We start from the raw sequence: 17,908 nt of genomic DNA on the forward strand, positions 1-17,908 counted from the left end.
ATTCCATATTTTCAACAGCATACGGATAAATAAACAAATAATAAAAGTTATTTACAGACCTTTTTTTTTACTCCACAAATGGGTAAAAGCCCTCCCCATGCCACGTCAGTCGTGAGAGTTGACCGTACTTCACGTTTGGTCAGTGCAGGGTTGGTAAAAGGGGTGTGGGCGCCCGCGACTGGTTCGGATACCGCTCGCCACCGACCTTTGTCGTGGCCGTGATTCGAACCTCGGGGTCATTGGGATCACAGAGCGCTGGCCAGCGAACGGCAGTAACATTGCGGAAAATTCGTTGGAACGTTCGAGCAGGGGAGACACTTGAAACCGGTCCTGCTCTGCTCGTCGCGTCAAAGAGTTGACCGCGATGATGCCTTCCTCTTCCTGGAACTCTCTATAACCTCCGTCATCTATCCGCCCGCTCGCCCGCCCACTCACCCGCCCATTCGCCCGGCTCCCCACTCGCACGGTAAAAAAAAAAACCTGACGCTGCAGGTACCGAGCAGCATCTGATTGATGCTCGGGGCTTGGGAGGACGAGAAGAGCGTTATTGTTAGCGTGCGTTTGTGCCAAACCTGGACAATGCATGCAAACTTTTAGACCCAGTCACCTGTAAAGTCCCTGAATAGAGGAGAGTAGCGGAACCTGCATATATAAAAAACACAATCTTAGAGGCAGAACATTTTTTTTTGGTGGGCTCATCTCGCTTGTGTCGGCATTCCGGTGACCTTGGGGGTCGGCGATGGGCAATGTGGGGGTGCTCTCCTTTGCTTAAAAGTCTGGGAGGAGAGTGCTGCTTGCGCCGATGCCGGATGTTTATAATACAGGGCCTATTCGGCCCTTTTCTGATGTCATATACGAGCCACACAAATTCATTAGTAGGTGTAAACATGACGGCGGAACTAAAATGGAGTAGAGTTGCCCTGTGGGGTAGTCCAGGCACTGCCACAGGAATATTCAATTTACAGCACAGATGTTGCCACTCTAGAGCATTGGAATGTTTGGCAATTGATCAGTTCCATCGTATATTTTTTTTTATTAAGTTCAACGTGTATTTTACTTTGATATATTGGAGGAACCCAGGGAACCTGGAGGAAACCCATGCAGAATAGAGGGAAGACATAAAAACTGCACCCAAAAAGGCACCTCGCAGCCCTTCTCGCTGTGAGGCACGAGCGTGACCACTGCACCACCCAGACGCCACAGAAGCACGACTCCTGTGGCTTGCACTTCCAGTGTCGGTCGCCGACACAGCGCGACTGTTTCCGAGTGGGGGGCGGCTTGTTGTCTCGTGGCACGATGCAGACGGCAAAATGGGAATATAATTTAAAAACGTGTTTTTCTTTCCTTCATGAAGGCCCACCGAGCGAGACCGGCGCGTTCTTTACTTTTTCCCCTTTGCTGTCGAGACTCTCGCCCGACGCCGGTGCGGCAATCGGTGCGAAGCAGCGGCCAGCGGCGGGCCTCCGTTACGCTGGCGCCCGATAACCTTTTCCGAGAGAGGGAGCGCGTCTCGCGGGTTTTTAACTTTAATTGCGGTGTCCACCCGCCACCCGCGACTGCCCTCGCGCCCGCCCGCCCACCCCCCCAACGCTGTTGTCCGCCGCGCTATCTGCCGCCCGCCAATCGCTGACCCATCCCGCGCGGGTGACGGCACGGGCCACGACAGCGGCGTGATTGATTGTCTCGTCTCCCCCGGATGCTCGAGCGAGAGAGGCAGGGAGCCAGGGGAGAGTGAGCGAGAGAGAGGGCGAGTGAGAGTGTGAGCTGGGGAGAGTGAGAGAGAGAGAGGCAGGGAGCCGGGGGAGAGTGAGTGTGTGAGTTGTGGAGAGATGAGTGAGAGGTAGTGAGAGATGAGAGTGTGACCTGGGGGGAGGGAGAGATGAGCGACAGAGGCAGTGAGCAGGAGAGAGTGAGAGAGAGTGATAGAGTGCGCTATGGAGATTGAGAGTGTGTGAGCTGGAGGAAGTCAGAGGATAAGTGAGTTTTAGCGGAGGAGAGAGGGAGATGAGAGTAAGTGTGAACTGGGGGAGGGTGAGAGAGTGCGAGTGAGTGTCGGAGGGAAGTTGAGAGAGCATTTAAGCTGGAGAGAATGAGAGGGCGCGTGAGTGTGTGAGCTGGGGGAGTGGTAGAGAGGGCAAGAGAGGCAGGGAGCTGGGGAATTGGAGAGAGAACAAGTGGCAATGTGAGTTGGGGGAGAGCTGAGCAAGAGTGAGCGAGTGAGCGAGGTAGAACGAGAGGTCAGAGACGGTGACAGAGTGAGGGTGAATGAGTGAACGAAAGAAAGGTACAGACTGAGAGTGTGCAGTAGAGAGTCAGAAAGTAGAGATGTACTGTATAGTGACAGTGCACTGGGGGAGGGGGAGTGAGAGCGTGCGAGAGATTTGAGCTGGCGAGTGAGAGGTGAGTGAGGGGGTGAGTGAGCTGGGGAGAGAGATGAGAGGGGTGAGTGAGCTGGGGAGAGAGATGAGAGAGGGTGAGTGAGCTGGGGAGAGAGATGAGAGATGGGAGAGGGTGAGTGAGCTGGGGAGAGAGATGAGAGGGGTGAGTGAGCTGGGGAGAGAGATGAGAGATGGGAGAGGGTGAGTGAGCTGGGGAGAGAGATGATAGGGGTGAGTGAGCTGGGGAGAGAGATGAGAGGGGTGAGTGAGCTGGGGAGAGAGATGAGAGATGGGAGAGGGTGAGTGAGCTGGGGAGAGATGAGAGGGGTAATTGAGCCGGGGAGAGAGATGAGAGGGGTGAGTGAGCTGGGGAGAGAGATGGGAGGGGTGAGTGAGCTGGGGAGAGATGAGAGGGGTGAGTGAGCTGGGGAGAGATGAGAGGGGTGAGTGAGCTGGGGAGAGAGATGAGAGGGGTGAGTGAGCTGGGGAGAGATGAGAGGGGTGAGTGAGCTGAGGAGAGATGAGAGGGGTGAGTGAGCTGGGGAGAGAGATGAGAGGGTTGAGTGAGCTGGGGAGAGATGGGAGGGGTGAGTGAGCTGGGGAGAGATGATAGGGGGTGAGTGAGCTGGGGAGAGAAGAGAGGGGTGAGTGAGCTGGGGAGAGAGATGAGAGGGGTGAGTGAGCTGGGGAGAGATGAGAGGGTTGAGTGAGCCGGGGAGAGAGATGAGAGGGGTGAGTGAGCTGGGGAGAGAGATGGGAGGGGTGAGTGAGCTGGGGAGAGATGAGAGGGGTGAGTGAGCTGGGGAGAGATGAGAGGGGTGAGTGAGCTGGGGAGAGATGAGAGGGGTGAGTGAGCTGGGGAGAGATGAGAGGGGTGAGTGAGCTGAGGAGAGATGAGAGGGGTGAGTGAGCTGGGGAGAGAGATGAGAGGGTTGAGTGAGCTGGGGAGAGATGGGAGGGGTGAGTGAGCTGGGGAGAGATGATAGGGGGTGAGTGAGCTGGGGAGAGAAGAGAGGGGTGAGTGAGCTGGGGAGAGAGATGAGAGGGGTGAGTAAGCTGGGGAGAGATGAGAGGGGTGAGTGAGCCGGGGAGAGAGATGAGAGGGGTGAGTGAGCTGGGGAGAGAGATCAGAGAGGGGTGAGTGAGCTGGGGAGAGAGATGGGAGATGGTGAGTGAGCTGGGGAGAGAGATGAGAGAGGGGTGAGTGAGCTGGGGAGAGATGAGAGGGGTGAGTGAGCTGGGAGAGAGATGAGAGATGAGAGGAGTGAGTGAGCTGGGAAGAGAGATGGGAGATGGTGAGTGAGCTGGGAGAGAGATGAGATGAGAGGGGTGAGTGAGCTGGAGAGAGAGATGAGATGAGAGGGGTGAGTGAGCTGGGGAGAGAGATGGGAGGGGTGAGTGAGCTGGGGAGAGAGATGAGAGGGGTGAGTGAGCTGGGGAGAGAGATGAGAGGGGTGAGTGAACTGGGGAGAGAGATGAGAGAGGGGTGAGTGAGCTGGGGAGAGATGGGAGAGGGTGAGTGAGCTGGGGAGAGAGATGAGAGGGGTGAGTGAACTGGGGAGAGAGATGAGAGGGGTGAGTGAACTGGGGAGAGAGATGAGAGATGAAAGAGGGGTGAGTGAGCTGGGGAGAGAGATGAGAGGGGTGAGTGAGCTGGGGAGAGAGATGAGAGATGAGAGAGGGGTGAGTGAGCTGGGGAGAGAGATGAGAGATGAGAGAGGGTGAGTGAGCTGAGGGGGAAGGGGGGTGAGAGATGAGAGTGGGTGAGTGAGCTGGGGAGGAAGAGCGATGAGAGGGAGTGAGGCAGAGGAGCAAAATGAATGAGATGGGTAGATACAACGAGTGAGTGTGAGGGAGGGAGGACAAATGCGAGAATCTCAGAGAGTGTGAGGTGAGAGAGAGAATGACAGATGAGAGCAGGAGACACAGCGGCCGAATAAGAGTGAACAAGGGAGAGATAAATGAGAAGGTCGAGAGCGAGCGAGTAAGAGTTAATGAGGGAGTATGAATGAGAGCGAGGGGGAAGCAGAAAGCGAGCGAGCGAGCGGGAGATGGACGGAGCGAGCAAGTGGGAGAGTGATTGAGGAAGAGGAGGCAATGGGAGCTGCGGGGAGAGGGTGCCCGAGAGCGCGCTGCACGGAGGTCACGGGGAGCGCCCGCTCCGTCACACGCGTCCTCGCGCGAGCCCACCGCCAGGGTGTCGCTCGGCTCGCGCACGCGTTGGGATTCGCGGGGTTTTGTTTTTTAATTGAACGTCAGCAGCGAAAGGGTGGCAAGTGGCGAAAGTGTACACGGATGCATTTGTTTTGTTATTCTGCCCGTTCCGTATACCTACTTGTCTGCCCGTCTGTATTTCTGCCAGACTGCCAGTGTGTCTGTCTTTGTGTCAATCTGTCTTGGCCTGCCTTTTCCTGCCTGCTTTGTGTCTGTCTGTCTGTCCGTCTGCCTGTATCCGCTACCTGCCTGTCTTTTCCACTCTTTTTCCTGCGTGTCCTTTCTCTCGTGCCTGTTCTGTCCTCTGCCTTTTCGTGGCAGCGAAGAACACGGGCACGCACCGTCCACCTTCCCCGGTCTGCCGTGTTCCACGTGTGCTTTTGTGGTCTAGTTTCGACCGTGTCCTTCGTGTCTATCTGTCTCCACCCTTCCGCTCGGCACTGGCACCGAGGTGGAGTAAACAATCTCCTTGCTTGTACTCGACCGAAGGATATATTGGTGCGGGCGTGCTTTGTTTGCGTGCACTTTGCGCGCGCACTGCCGCTTTCCTCCCGAATGAGGCTTATCAATGGTCTCGCGAACGTTCGCAAAACCGTTGAAGGAAGGAGAAGGCAACCCAAGTGGAGTTCTATAAACTCTTCACTTGTAGCTATGGATAACTTCTGCGGTTGTGCATAATGGACAATGTTTTCCTTCGATTTAGAACATTTTAATCTCAATTTTAATCTCAATTAGAGAATTAGACATGTCCCCTGGTCAACAAAAACATCGTCAGCAGTGTACACAAAATATTGTTCACCTGGCTGACTGGCAGTGGATCAAGCACTTGAATCGAAGAGGGGATCGGCACAGCCCATCCCCAGGGGTCTACAGTTGCTATTGCAGGGGGCGAAACTGGCCCCCTGCAATAGCAATGTGGAATTTCCAACAGATGTGAGCAAGAGGGGGGTGGGGGTGGAGATGCTTCGACGTCAACACAAGCAACCGGTAGAATACGAACGAACCCAACTCGAATGCTCGTGTCCACTGCACCAAACGTAGCCTGGCCGCCCCAGAAAAAAATTCCACTCGCCGTGCGACACGGGCATAGCATGGCTACGCACGGTTCGCCAGGGTGGGGAGGTCGGGCTATTAATATTCACACGCGCGTGCACGCTCATGCGTGTGCGCGCGCTCGCGTGTGTGCGCGCGAGCCTCGATAACCCGCGGCAGGAGCCGGCAGCTCTCCGCCACTCCGCCGAGCCTCATTATGGTAATCTCCGGCAGGCGTCCGACGCGCGGCTGTGTTCTCGCCCATTAATTAATCGCCCGGCTCCCGACGAAAGCAGGTGGTCCTTCCACCCCCACACCAGCCTCCCCTCCCTGAAAGAAAAGAGGGAGGAAAAAAAAAGGCCCCACCACCACCGCCGCCCTGACATTTAAATAATAGTTGCAACATGCTTCCTTATTATATTTGCCGCCGTTCGCCGCTATTAATCACGCGCGCTTGTCGGTGGCCCGATGAGATGTCAGCACGGCGCGGAGCGGAGCCAGCCAGCCGCACAACGGCCCGCTCGCCCGCTTGGCAGCGGCGGTAGCAGCTGCGCTAATAAACGCTCGCGACGACAACGCCGCCGCCGTATTCGCCACGGCCAGCGCCGCACCGTCCTCTCCCGGCTCGCGTGGTCGGCCGTGAGCCCGCGCTCGCTGCCGATGTGCGCCCCGCACCTCTCTCCGATTTTAGCACGGTTTGGCTACATAACGGTGCGAAAGTAGTTCAACGTTTACATCGTATATAATACATACAAACCCCAAACCCCCCCCACCACCCCCGCCTTGCTTTGGAGGTACGGGGTTGGTGGATCGCGCAGAGATCGCCATGTACACAAGGCGTGCGGATCGCCTCGGCCCTGATGCAGAGTGGCGGGGGTGACTTGCTACAGTGTACAGCAAGGAGGTCGCCGACTCTGTGCAGAGTTTTAAATTGTCGTCTCCCTCGTACGCGTGGGTCTATCTCCTCCCGTCATCTCAGTGGCCTCTGACAGTTGCCTTCAGCATGACCCCCCCTGAACAGTCAATAAATATCCCCAAAGAAAAATGTTACTCAAATAAGTTGAATTTCTTAGAGAACACGGAGTTTTGAAAAATCTATAATATATATTTTTTAAACCTCACTTTGATAAAAAACCTATCATGAATCTTCACAACTTGTTGAAATGTGAAGTGATTTCTCCTGGTTCTTTGGAAACGTGTTGAAAAAGTCTTTCCAGGGAAAATTAAGAATGTTTTGAGACACCACAAATGATGCATCAGCCATGATCAGTCCACTGAAGCTTGCTTGGAAAGCTGAATGGAGTTCAAAAATAATTCGCAAACAAACACCTCCATGAAAGACCCAACGCAGAAGATCGCTGGGTTTGATCTACCACGAAGCTCATGGTCCACCCTAAACCGCATCCGCTGCACAAACCATGGCAGTAGATGCGGATACCCGATGGTGCACAAATAGAAAATTAAAAACTCTCAAGTAGTGTGCGACTGTTGTCATCCAGAACAGACCGTTCAAGGTAGAACGACGCAATGTTCAATCCCACAAATACGAATCCACTCCGCTGCTCCTCAAGCGGTTATCTGACTTGAGAACCTGAATCTGAGATTGTAGTTGATGCTGTGCATCTGCATCAGCCGTACGAGAGAAGAAGTCCACTGCCGGAGGAAGGCCTCCCCAAGTCGCCGCTACCTGTCACGATGCACGCATACGTTAAATGTGTACGTAACTTCTTTCGCGCCGCACATAGCCAGCCGTGCTTATCGGAGGTGCGAATGTGTGCCCTCTTGAGACGGTGTTCAGCGTTCACATTTTTCTCTGAGAGGATTGAAATAATTAGAACATTTCCTGTAAATTACTCCAGAGCGGGGGTGCATCAGAAATAATGTTTAAAAAAACAAGATTTAACTGCAATCACTCTGCGGCCATGATGTAAAACTATAAATATAGGCGACGTTTCGGGCAATGACCCTGCTTCATAGCACGTATAATTCTACGTGACGAATGTGAGTTTTTGTTAATTGTGGTTGTCCGCTGCCAACGCACCAAGCATGACAAAATAATTTGTTTAACTGTAACAGTGATTATCACCGTGCGCTTTTGAAATGCACGAGGATGTTGTGCATTTAAGAGTTTAAAACAGCTGCACGTGTCGGGATGGCATCTGTCTCACTTACCAAGAAATTCGATACAAAATTAAGACTCGAGAAGAATTGGGTTAAATCTCGGTAAGAAAAAAAAAGGAAAATTAAAACAACACTCGCATCCCACTAAATCAGGAGGAAGCCTTTTTTTCTGTTTGCAATGATTAGGCACTGCCGAATTACTTTGAGCTCTTACCCAGCACGCACGCGAACCCTTCCTCGAGTTAATGCGTAGCTGTTCGACACCTCTTTGGGTTCCGGGGTGTGGGGGGACATTGTTACAAAACCAACGTCCCGTTCAGCAGCTTGTCCGTACAAAAACCCGACTACGGAAACAAGAAGGACGGTTCACATCGCAGTGCTGCGAGATATATGTACGCGAAACGCAACGTCGTGTCGAATGGACGTGGGGTGGCGCGGAAATGTAGGTGTGGCCTTGAGTTGGTCGTGGAAATTCCACATTCTCATGGTGGTGGCCAGTCTCTCGATAGAATGAGCACTGTTCACACCCCACAATAATGCGCTACACGTTTGTTTGACCCCCCTATGAATGGTACGCTGGTATAGGGAAACGGTAGTGCAGCGGTCAGCGCGCTACGCTACGAACCCGGCGACCCAGGTTTATTTCCCGGTCACGGCCAACGCCGGTGATGATTATCTGAACTGATCCTGGGCCTCCCCTAGGTCGACTCGGCTTTAAATGAGTACCTGATGCGGTGTGTGAACATCGCTACTGGGGAGAAGAAAGGTGGTCTCGGGCGTGGTGCTGGCCACCCACCCCCTCGTGTGCCGTGCCGGCTTTAATAGGTGCTCGCTAACAGCACTTGCCCCGACGGTCTGTTAAGGCTATGGGCGTGGGAGGCTGGGGTCTTTGTCTGAATAGTATGCTGAGTAGACCCCTGACCGGGATTTGAACTGCCCCCACCCTGCTGGGTGAGAGTCTTATTTGCTCTGCTCACGGAGGGAATTCAGAGCAATGTCTCTTCAGTGAATGACATGACTGATAGCACAATTTAGATACAATCGATGTTTGTGGAAAAGTTTTAAACATGAGTACATACAACTCTTATTTCAGAATTGAATGATCTTATTTGGCCATAAAGTGCTGATGGCAAGGGTGCCCGACTCACAAATCCATGTTGGTGGTTTACTCAGTCCATCGTTACTCCACTGTGGCTAAAGCAAGTACCATTTTGTGAGAAGTCAACAGTTGTCGTCTTTTGGAAATATTGTTCCCCACAACAATAATGAGGTGCTGCGGTGGCGAGATGTTAACTCCCTCGCCTGGCATGCAGGAGGTCGTGGGTTGGATCCTGGCACCTGTATATTTGGAGTTTGCACTTTCTCCCCGTGGTCGCGTGGTTGTTTTTCCCGGCTCCTCCAGGTTTTTCCCTCCACATTTAAAAAGATGCGTTTCGAGTAGTTTATTTGGCTGCCATGAGTTGGCACACGATATGCCAGTTTTGTTAAGCTATCATTTGGGGCCAGGTCACTTCTGACAAAGAGCTACATAGCTCAGTGGGCCTTACCTGGTAAAATAAAATTTACCTCCGTTTTTATCGTCGATTTTCCACCACAGGCTCTGGGCCGCTCACAGACGAGCACCATGCTCTTGCTCATTTGGCTGCCAAGGCCGGACCTTGTCAGCCTCGCTTCGCATAAGTTACGCTTGATTAAAAGTTGACAAATTGTGCTTCCGTGCTGCTACGCTCGGCCTAATGTCTTTGCGAGCGAGCGGCAGGCACGCAGGTGCTTAACGGGAAAGGTGGGCGGACGACTGGGAGGGGGGGGGGAGAGCATTGGGTTGTAGGAGCGGGAAAAAGCTCCAAAAAAAGCGTTAACAGCGAAGGCACACACGGCGGGCGTGGTGCTGCGAGGGAATGTTTGATTAGTCGGCCAGATGGCGACGTGTGCAGGGCTCAGGAAAATAATGCGCTTTTTACAGACTACGCGCTGTCAGGCCCGTGATCATTGCATCGCGCCGCCACCCGCCGCTCCGATTCTGCTGACAATTTCATTTGCTGATTAATTGCGAGCACGGCACGCCACCATCAATCAGCGTTCACACGAGCGCCGGGTGGCGGTGGCTGCGGTGGTGATGGCGGCGGCGGCGGTTGCGGTCGACGCTGGCGGCAGTGATGGTGGTGGCAACATTTCTGCGCGAAAATTTCTGACGCAAATGTCATGTTTCTGTGCCCAAGTGGCCGGGATTATGGAGAGTGGAATGGTCAGTGACTCATTCGCAGCGGCAGTTACAGAAACATCACCAGCAGCAATAACGTTATATTCTAAAGAATTGCGGCTCGCAATTGGAACGTTTCAACTCCTGTTTAGGGCTTGTTTCCGCTTTCCATCACTCGGGCATCAACAAAACGAGGATCACTTTATGCAGGTCAATTGTATTCATCCTGTTTCTCTGACGGGCCCTCGCCACAGGAACGTGGAATCTCAGACACTCGTTCGGTGTGAGTAGAAGTAGACTCAAGAAGTCTCTTCCAGGGAGGGAAAAGACAACTCTGGTGGTGGTGGTGACGACAACAACGTGCATGTGATATACAGCACTTGGCAGATGAGCATTGGTGGGTCGCATTGATTTGTGATGCTTAAAGACTTCCTCAACTGCAAGGTGGCCAGCGGATGGCGAGACAGTAGATGAGTTTTTGAAATCTTCTGTGTGGAGCTGTAAGTGGCATCCCCCTCTTGCGTTGTTTTCTTTCTCCGGGTACTCCAATTTGCTCCCAATGTATATAGGGTTGCCAAAAGATGCCAAATGAAGGACCCTACTGAAAAAATAACGTTACTTTTAGGCATTCCTGTATGTATGTATGGATGAATAGTGGTCATCAATGGATTAAGTGGGCATGAATGGATTACTAGTGGGAATGAATTGATTAAGTGGGAATTAATGGATTAATAGTGGGAATTAATGTATTAATATAGGGAATGAATGGATTAATAGTTGGCATAAATGGAACCAAGTTAGTTAACAAAGAATAACTGTTAAGCTCCTGATCGACTTGGAACTAGGGACTTGCATTAGCAATGCATTCAGTCTCAGGCTTATTGCAGACACAGCATTTATTTAAAAAAATCATATTCCTTGCCTTCAAATGTGGCGGATTAATGGTATCAAGCCGATCACATTGAATTTGGGCTAAATTCCAGCTACGAGAATTCTAAATAAATTCGACGGTGGCGCGATGAACCTCGCTGTCATATGCAGAGCGGTTGTCAAAGTGCTGCCCTCTTTTGCGCGTGGATCACAGGTCACTCGAAGGGATCTCGAAAAGTAGCTCTGTGATACCCACTTCCGTGGGCTGTTCTCTGACACAAAGGGTTGCGCGCACCGCCGTGCGAGTGATCCAAAGGGGGTACTGAATTTCGTGGCGGTGTGATGCCCATAGTGCAATCGGAATTAAAAAAAAATGCGTGACTAAGCGACAAACAAATCGTCTTCACTTCTAGCCACTGCAGTAATACTTGACAATTTAATCAGCAGGTGATAAAATAAGTCTCGGGACTTGTTTTGGGAGGGTCCTGCGTTGGGGCGTTTGACCAACCCCTTGTTGGAAGAAAGACTGCTCGAAGAAAAACCCGCACATACGACAATATAACACTAAACGATCCCTCCACATTGGCTGGCAACCTGTTTGTTGCGTTGCCATCTCCAGCGTCACCTCGCAGGCTGGGAGCGTGGCAGCGCATGTTGATGAAATCTGCCCAATCTCAGCACCAAGCCCGCCTCTAGAGCACTGGATTACAGGCGTGCATTAACAGCACACCAGGCCATTAATTATGCCTCGTTAATGTCCGAGGAGGCAGATGTTGGTCGCTCATATGGAACAGAAAAAAAAGATACCAAGGTTCCTGTTTTGCTGGCACACAGCCACGTGGGCTGGTGGGGTTGGCACTCATTGGCCCATCGTTGCGTCTCGCACACGCTCAGACATAGATCTTCCATTTAACGTCAGAGACTTGAGTAGAAAGTTGTCGACAAACACCCGGCTAAGGCCACCGTGGAATGCAAGGGGGGGTGCGGTGTAACCAGCACCACATCCGACCACCTTTGTCTTCCTAGTGCCTGTGTTCACACACACACTGCACCTGGCACTATTTTAAGGCTGAGATGACCTAGGGAAAGCCCACGGCATGTTCAGATACCGCTCTCCATGGATGGGAATTGAGGTAAAGATGGCTGGGATTGTAGCGCAATTTCTCAAACCACTGTCCCGCCACTCTCCAAAGACAGACCCCCGTGTAGCCTTTACAGACTGTTTGGGGAAGTGCTGTTAGTAAGCACCTATGAAAGCCGACACCGCACACAAGGGGGTGGGTGGCCTGCACCATGCCCGACCACCTTTGTCTCTCTAGTGGTGATGCTTACACACCGCACCAGGTACTAATTTGGGGCCGAGTTAACCTAGGGGAGGCCGAGGATCGGTTCAGATAATCGTCACTGGTGTTGGCCGTGAGCGGGAATCAAACTCGGGTCACCAGGTTCGTAGCGTGGCGCACTAACCGTCACCGACACCACCGCTCCACACACTCACATACGTACACACTCCTTATTCGCTTACACACAAACTGTGTGAAATGCACAAACACAACGATCCCCTGTGTAGCTTTCATAGACTGTTGGGGCAAGTGTTGTTGGCAACGACCTAATAAGGCCTGCACCGCCGATGTTGGTAGTGTGGCCAGACCACACCCAGCCGCCTTTATCTCCACAGTGCTCATTTTAACACTCTGTGCCAGCTAGCCAATTAAGGCCGAGTCGACCTAGGGGAGGACCAGCGCTAGTTCAGATAGCACTTGCCGTTGATATCAGCGATGGCTAGGAATCGGCTTGTATCTCCGAATTGATGGTGCTTTGCACTAACCACTGCGCCACCACACACAGGCATTAACAACACACACACACTACAAAAGCGTGCAATCTTCTTCAAAGGCTCCCAGTGGGGCGTCCTCAAACATAAAAGTAATTAAAAACAAATGCCGGCAAACAGAACTGGCACGTTACTAATCTCTTCGCGGTAAAGCCTGCTATCCCGCCATGTGTGCGAGGTGCCAACCTGCAGGCGTGTCAGCTGTGCGTGGCAGTACGGCAAGCAGGTTGTGACCTATGTTGTGATTAATCTTATATCCCCTCTCCTAAACTTAAAGTCCTTTTCGGGCATGGGTCAGATTATTGGGCTTTCTCTGGCCACGAGCTTCTCTACTCTGTGCTTTTTTGTCGAGTCACATCCACTGTCCTCGTATCTCGCTCCACGGCATCCTCCATCTATCTCCCTCTACTCCTTCTGTTCCCCTCCAATTACATCTTCGGTGTCTCTTCTCAACATGTGTCCAATCGGCAACATTGCAGGACTGGCATAAAAAAAACATCTTGAGATTGTCGTTACCTTATCAGAAGGTCGGTGGTTTCCTACTTCAACTCGTGTGGAGGGGCACTCCTGTTTACATCCTTAAGTCACGGGTGGAAATTCCACATTCCTATGGCAGTTGCAAGTAAATGTACATAACAAAGGCTGTTGACATCTAACAAAGCTGTGCGTATTATTTTATACACCCTAGATTTGGCGATGGGCTGGGTCATCCCCCCCCCCCCCCCCCGCTGTAGACATTTGAAATCGCAGCCTTTTGATTGCGAGCGGCGTGCCGCTATTATTATTAAAGTGGTGCATTAATCGACGCGACACTCCGCCGCCGCCTGAATGTGCGTGCAGCTTCACGCAGGCCGTCTAGGAGCAGCGCGGCGTCGTCGCTTGTTGTGAACAATCAAAATATCAAAATAAACACCGCGGCAGCTGCCAGTTATGTCGATGGCAAGCGGAGAAGTACTAATATGGGAACACGACTCGACATGATACCGCTGCAATATGAAGCAATGGATTGTTGTGTTTTTAAGTTTCCTGTTCAGTGGAAGCAAAACATTTTTCCTAATTTTATTTCGCTTGTGCTACTGGCGTCTCGCCGTGAGAAACGCTCGCAGAGCAGTGCGCAAAAACTCTTCGAGAGGAAATTGCTCACGGAAGCGTGGGTATCACACGAGCTACCTAATGAAGTGACCTGTGACTCACCCGGACACACGAGAGGGCAGCACTTTCTCACCTGCTCTGCACATTTTCCTCACACGACAGCCTAACCTATATTTTACTTCTGAAAGCTGTAATTTAGCCGAAAGAAGAAGTGCCGGGACAAATTTTATGCCATGGGGTTTTTTTTGTGTGCAGTCGTTCGTCACCAGGTAAGGTGCACTGAGCTATATAGCCCTTTTTGAGAAGCGACCTGCCCACACATGATAGTCCAATGAGAAGTGACTTGTCATGTGGGAATTGATAGCAGCCGAATACTCTAAACGCGTGATGTCGATTCGAAATGGGGAGTGGAAAAAATGAAGGACCCGGAGAAAAATCCCCGCACCCAGGTTGAAAGACGCGCAAACTCCAAATATTCAGGTGTCAGGGTTAGGATCGAACCCACGACCTCGTGTATACCAGGCGAGGTAGTTCACATCTCACCACCGTGGCGCCCTCTATCCACCTGGATTCGAACATGGAATCTCAGCGGTGCGCTCAAGAACTCTGAGCCAGCCAGCCAGCCACCCACCCTTATTGCTGTATTTATTTTAAACCCAAATGCCAGTTTAATTTTTTTTTATATTAGGTATCGATTGCCCTGGCTACGATAAAGCCTGTGTACAAATTAACTCGCGTGCAAGACGCACGGTGGATTTGTTGCATCGCAAAATCGTGAGATGGTGATGGCTGTGAGAGGCCTTCATCCAGCAGTACATTGATAATGGTTCGTATGTGTGGGGTGGAGTGGTGGCACAGTGGTTAGTGCACTGAGCCACCCGGGTTTGATTTTTGTCCGTGGCTAACAACCCGCACGGTAAAATATGATCAAACAACCCCACAGCTGATACGGCGTGAGCGCTTCCATGCAGCAGGAGTTCGACAAAAGGCTGCAAAGCGTTTTTTTGTTGTACATCTGGGTACGTGAATGTACGCACATCAGCGCTATGATCCCATTGACCCAGATTGCATTCCAGGTAATGATAAAAAATAATTGGCCGTTGGTATCTAATAACAAACTTAGCCTCCCTAGTTCCACTGGGTCTAAAATAATTACTAGCTGTGTTGTGGTTATGAAATTAAGTTCTTCCGAAGAACAAAGGTGGGCCGGTCCTGCGTGTTTTTGTCCACACCTCCCCTTTGTCTGGTTGTGTGAGCTTTAACAACAGGAAGCTTGCCAACAATGTTGCTTGCCCCCTCGATGTGTCTTCATGGAAAATAATCATTGGTGGTTCTTTGTTTTGTGTGTGCGTTTGTGCAGCACACGCGATGTTCAAGCTTGTCTACCTCAACAACCACGACTACAAGCACCAGTTCTTCCAGGCTGATGCTTCCACCATCAACGAGATTGTTCTGAAGGTGAGCGCTTGCACTTTGTCGCAGGCTGAGCTGAGACGGTGCGGGACCTCTTCCGAATGCACCGTCTCAAGACGTGCAGTGAACCGTGGAACCTCTTTTGGCTGCCCCTCAGGTGCTGCCTGAGAGGCGTTTGTTGAGCCATGCCGTCGACGTTCCGCTTGAGCCTCCGTGAGCCGAATAAATCCCAGTCAAGTGCAGACTTGGATCGAATGTGTGTGTGGGGTTATAGGTCATAGCCACCTGGGTGTGGAGTCAACCAGGGCTCAGACACAGGATGTCAGAGGTCCTGCTGTTCCAGCTTGAGCTTCGGCCTCTTGAGAGATTCCCAGTAACCAAGGCGTGAACATAGAACCCTAGACGTGCTGGCTGATGCTATCATGTATGTTGAACGTCTTTCGCCACCGTAAGTAGCCAACCCTGATAATCGGAGGTGCGGAAGAAGGAGGACAAACTAAACACAAAAAGCAGTTCTAAAGAAATGTGAGTTTTCAATCTAGATGATTTAAAGGTCCACAGCTCCAGTGGCTTCTTTAATATCGTAAGAGCATTCCAGACGGCCGCAGAAGCGCATCTAAACGCTCTCGATGCAGTGACCGTGTTTGTTTGATGGCTAGTCAATGATGGCTGGAGTTCGTGTGATGGTTTATGCTCCTTGACGAGATGAGCAAGATATTGTGGTTCATGTTTGTAATTCAACCCCATGAGTGGGTCTTGGGCTTTACTATAAAACTGCAGAGATCCTGGCTGAATGCCCCAAGATGGTAGGCAGCTCCTGGTAAAGCCCCAGTGCTTGAACTCGGAACATAAGAGATCTCAGTGTCCCCACAATGTTCATCAGTAGCACCCTGTGAGATGACCAGTCCCTCCGCTTAAACCCAGGACTCGGAGGTGATGGCACATTGTCCCTGGTAGATTCGGTTGGCATCATAATCCTCTGGGCTTAATACTGGTAGGAACCTCCTGGTTACACCAGCCCACAGGGGATTATTGTGTCAGTACGTCTGTCGTGCATCCAAAAATGGGAGGGGTGGGGCTGGGTGGAGAGGGGGGGGTGGGGAGGGGCTGGGAGGGGAGGGGATGGGTGGGGAGGGGAGGGTGGGAGGGGTGGGGCTGGGTGGGAGGGGTGGGGCTGGGTGGGAGGGGTGGGGCTGGGTGGGAGGGGTGGGGCTGGGTGGGAGGGGTGGGGCTGGGTGGGAGGGGTGGGGCTGGGTGGGAGGGGTGGGGCTGGGTGGGAGGGGTGGGGCTGGGTGGGAGGGGTGGGGCTGGGTGGGAGGGGTGGGGCTGGGTGGGGCTGGGTGGGAGGGGTGGGGCTGGGTGGGGAGGGGCTGGTCACCCCGTGGTGCCCTTATAAAAGTTAACGTTTAACCTACTCACGCCGGCTTGTACCCGCCCTCACAGTCGGCCATATTTGCGGAATACACCACGCCGCCGTTGACCCTGGCCATTTACCGAGCAACCCAACGTTCCTACTAGCTCCCTCCGCAGGAATGTGTTTCATAACCTCCCGTGTCTCAACATGTCCATGAGTACCCTGTGAAGATACCCAGTCCCAAGACTTGAAACCTACATCTAAGCGGTGCTGGCTCCGTTGCCTCGACACTTACAACATCCTCAACCTGGTTCCAGGCCTTGAACCCGAGGCATCAAGGGGGCTGACTCACTCGTGATAATGATTTGTTTTTGACGTACCGCCCCGTATGCTGTGGCGCGTCTCACAACGCTTTACATCATGTCTCATCTCAAATGTCCGAAAAGGGCACCCCCCGGTAGCTGCTTTCCCTGTGGGCACGAGGTGACTCAACACCTGGCCTACACATGCGCATTTGTTTCCCCGTGAAGGGGGGAGATGTTTTTTGGTAATCCCAATCGAATCGTTTGCGGGTGGTCTTCGAATTTGGCAACATTTGTCCGTGATACCGGCACGCAAAAAAACCCTACTGTTGGGAATGAAGTTGAGGGGTCTTCAATGACTGCCGTGAGCAAAGCAGACGGCGAGTAATGTTATCAAGGTTATTACACATCGCAGTAATATTCAGGGCGGCCGCCGGAGTCGGGCGGTGAACCTCTGCAACAAGCGGCGATCACGTGACCGCTAGGCCACGTCACCCACCCCTGTGCAACATCCTCCTCTGGACATGGGCCACCTCCGTAAGAGACGAAGAATTCAAAAGTCGATATCCGGCTCATGTGAGTAATCAAGGTGGTGCTTATCTCCCGTTTACAACCCTGAGCCAGTGGTGGAATTCCACATTCCTCTGGCATGGGTGAGAATCCATAGGCCTACCACTGTTGACTTTCACACAAAGTGGTACTCGTCAGAAATCCTGGCTCCATGGCCCAGTGAATCTGTCTTCTCGGAGGCTCCCAGCCCCCCTTCATTTTACATCACCCTGCCTCTTGAAGATAAAGCGGTTGTTTGTGCCATGTATTAAATTATAAGAAGAAAAAAAACAGCGAAAGAGTGTCACCTCCGTGACACTTGGATCATGGACACTCGGCTGGCAAACGCGACAGCGCGGGGAGGAGGGGGGGGAAAAAAGAGTCTTTAATTAAAAGCGCCTTTCTGTGGCATATGCCGCCGCTTGCGCGCTGCTTATTAAACAACGGCAAAATTGCGCGCGTTATAAATTTTAATTAAAAATGGCCATATGCCGCTGACGGCTCGGGAAGTTTGCGGAGACGCTTGTGAGGTTTGCTCGCGCTCGAGTA

At 52.2% G+C, this 17,908-nt stretch overlaps 1 protein-coding gene across 4 annotated transcripts in view; it reads left to right on the plus strand.

The window, feature by feature from the left end:
* MAPKAP1 (MAPK associated protein 1) overlaps positions 1-17,908 on the plus strand; it is a 123,377-nt gene that overhangs the window by 100,222 nt on the left and 5,247 nt on the right. For all 4 annotated transcript variants that reach the window (XM_078865588.1, XM_078865590.1, XM_078865589.1 and 1 more), the window contains one exon: positions 15,102-15,199. In XM_078865588.1, coding sequence (XP_078721714.1) covers positions 15,102-15,199 — 98 coding nt within the window. The remainder of the gene's footprint in view (positions 1-15,101; positions 15,200-17,908) is intronic.

Source organism: Lampetra fluviatilis, chromosome 20 (genome assembly GCF_964198595.1).
Source record: "Lampetra fluviatilis chromosome 20, kcLamFluv1.1, whole genome shotgun sequence".
Taxonomy (NCBI): Eukaryota; Metazoa; Chordata; class Hyperoartia; order Petromyzontiformes; family Petromyzontidae; genus Lampetra; species Lampetra fluviatilis.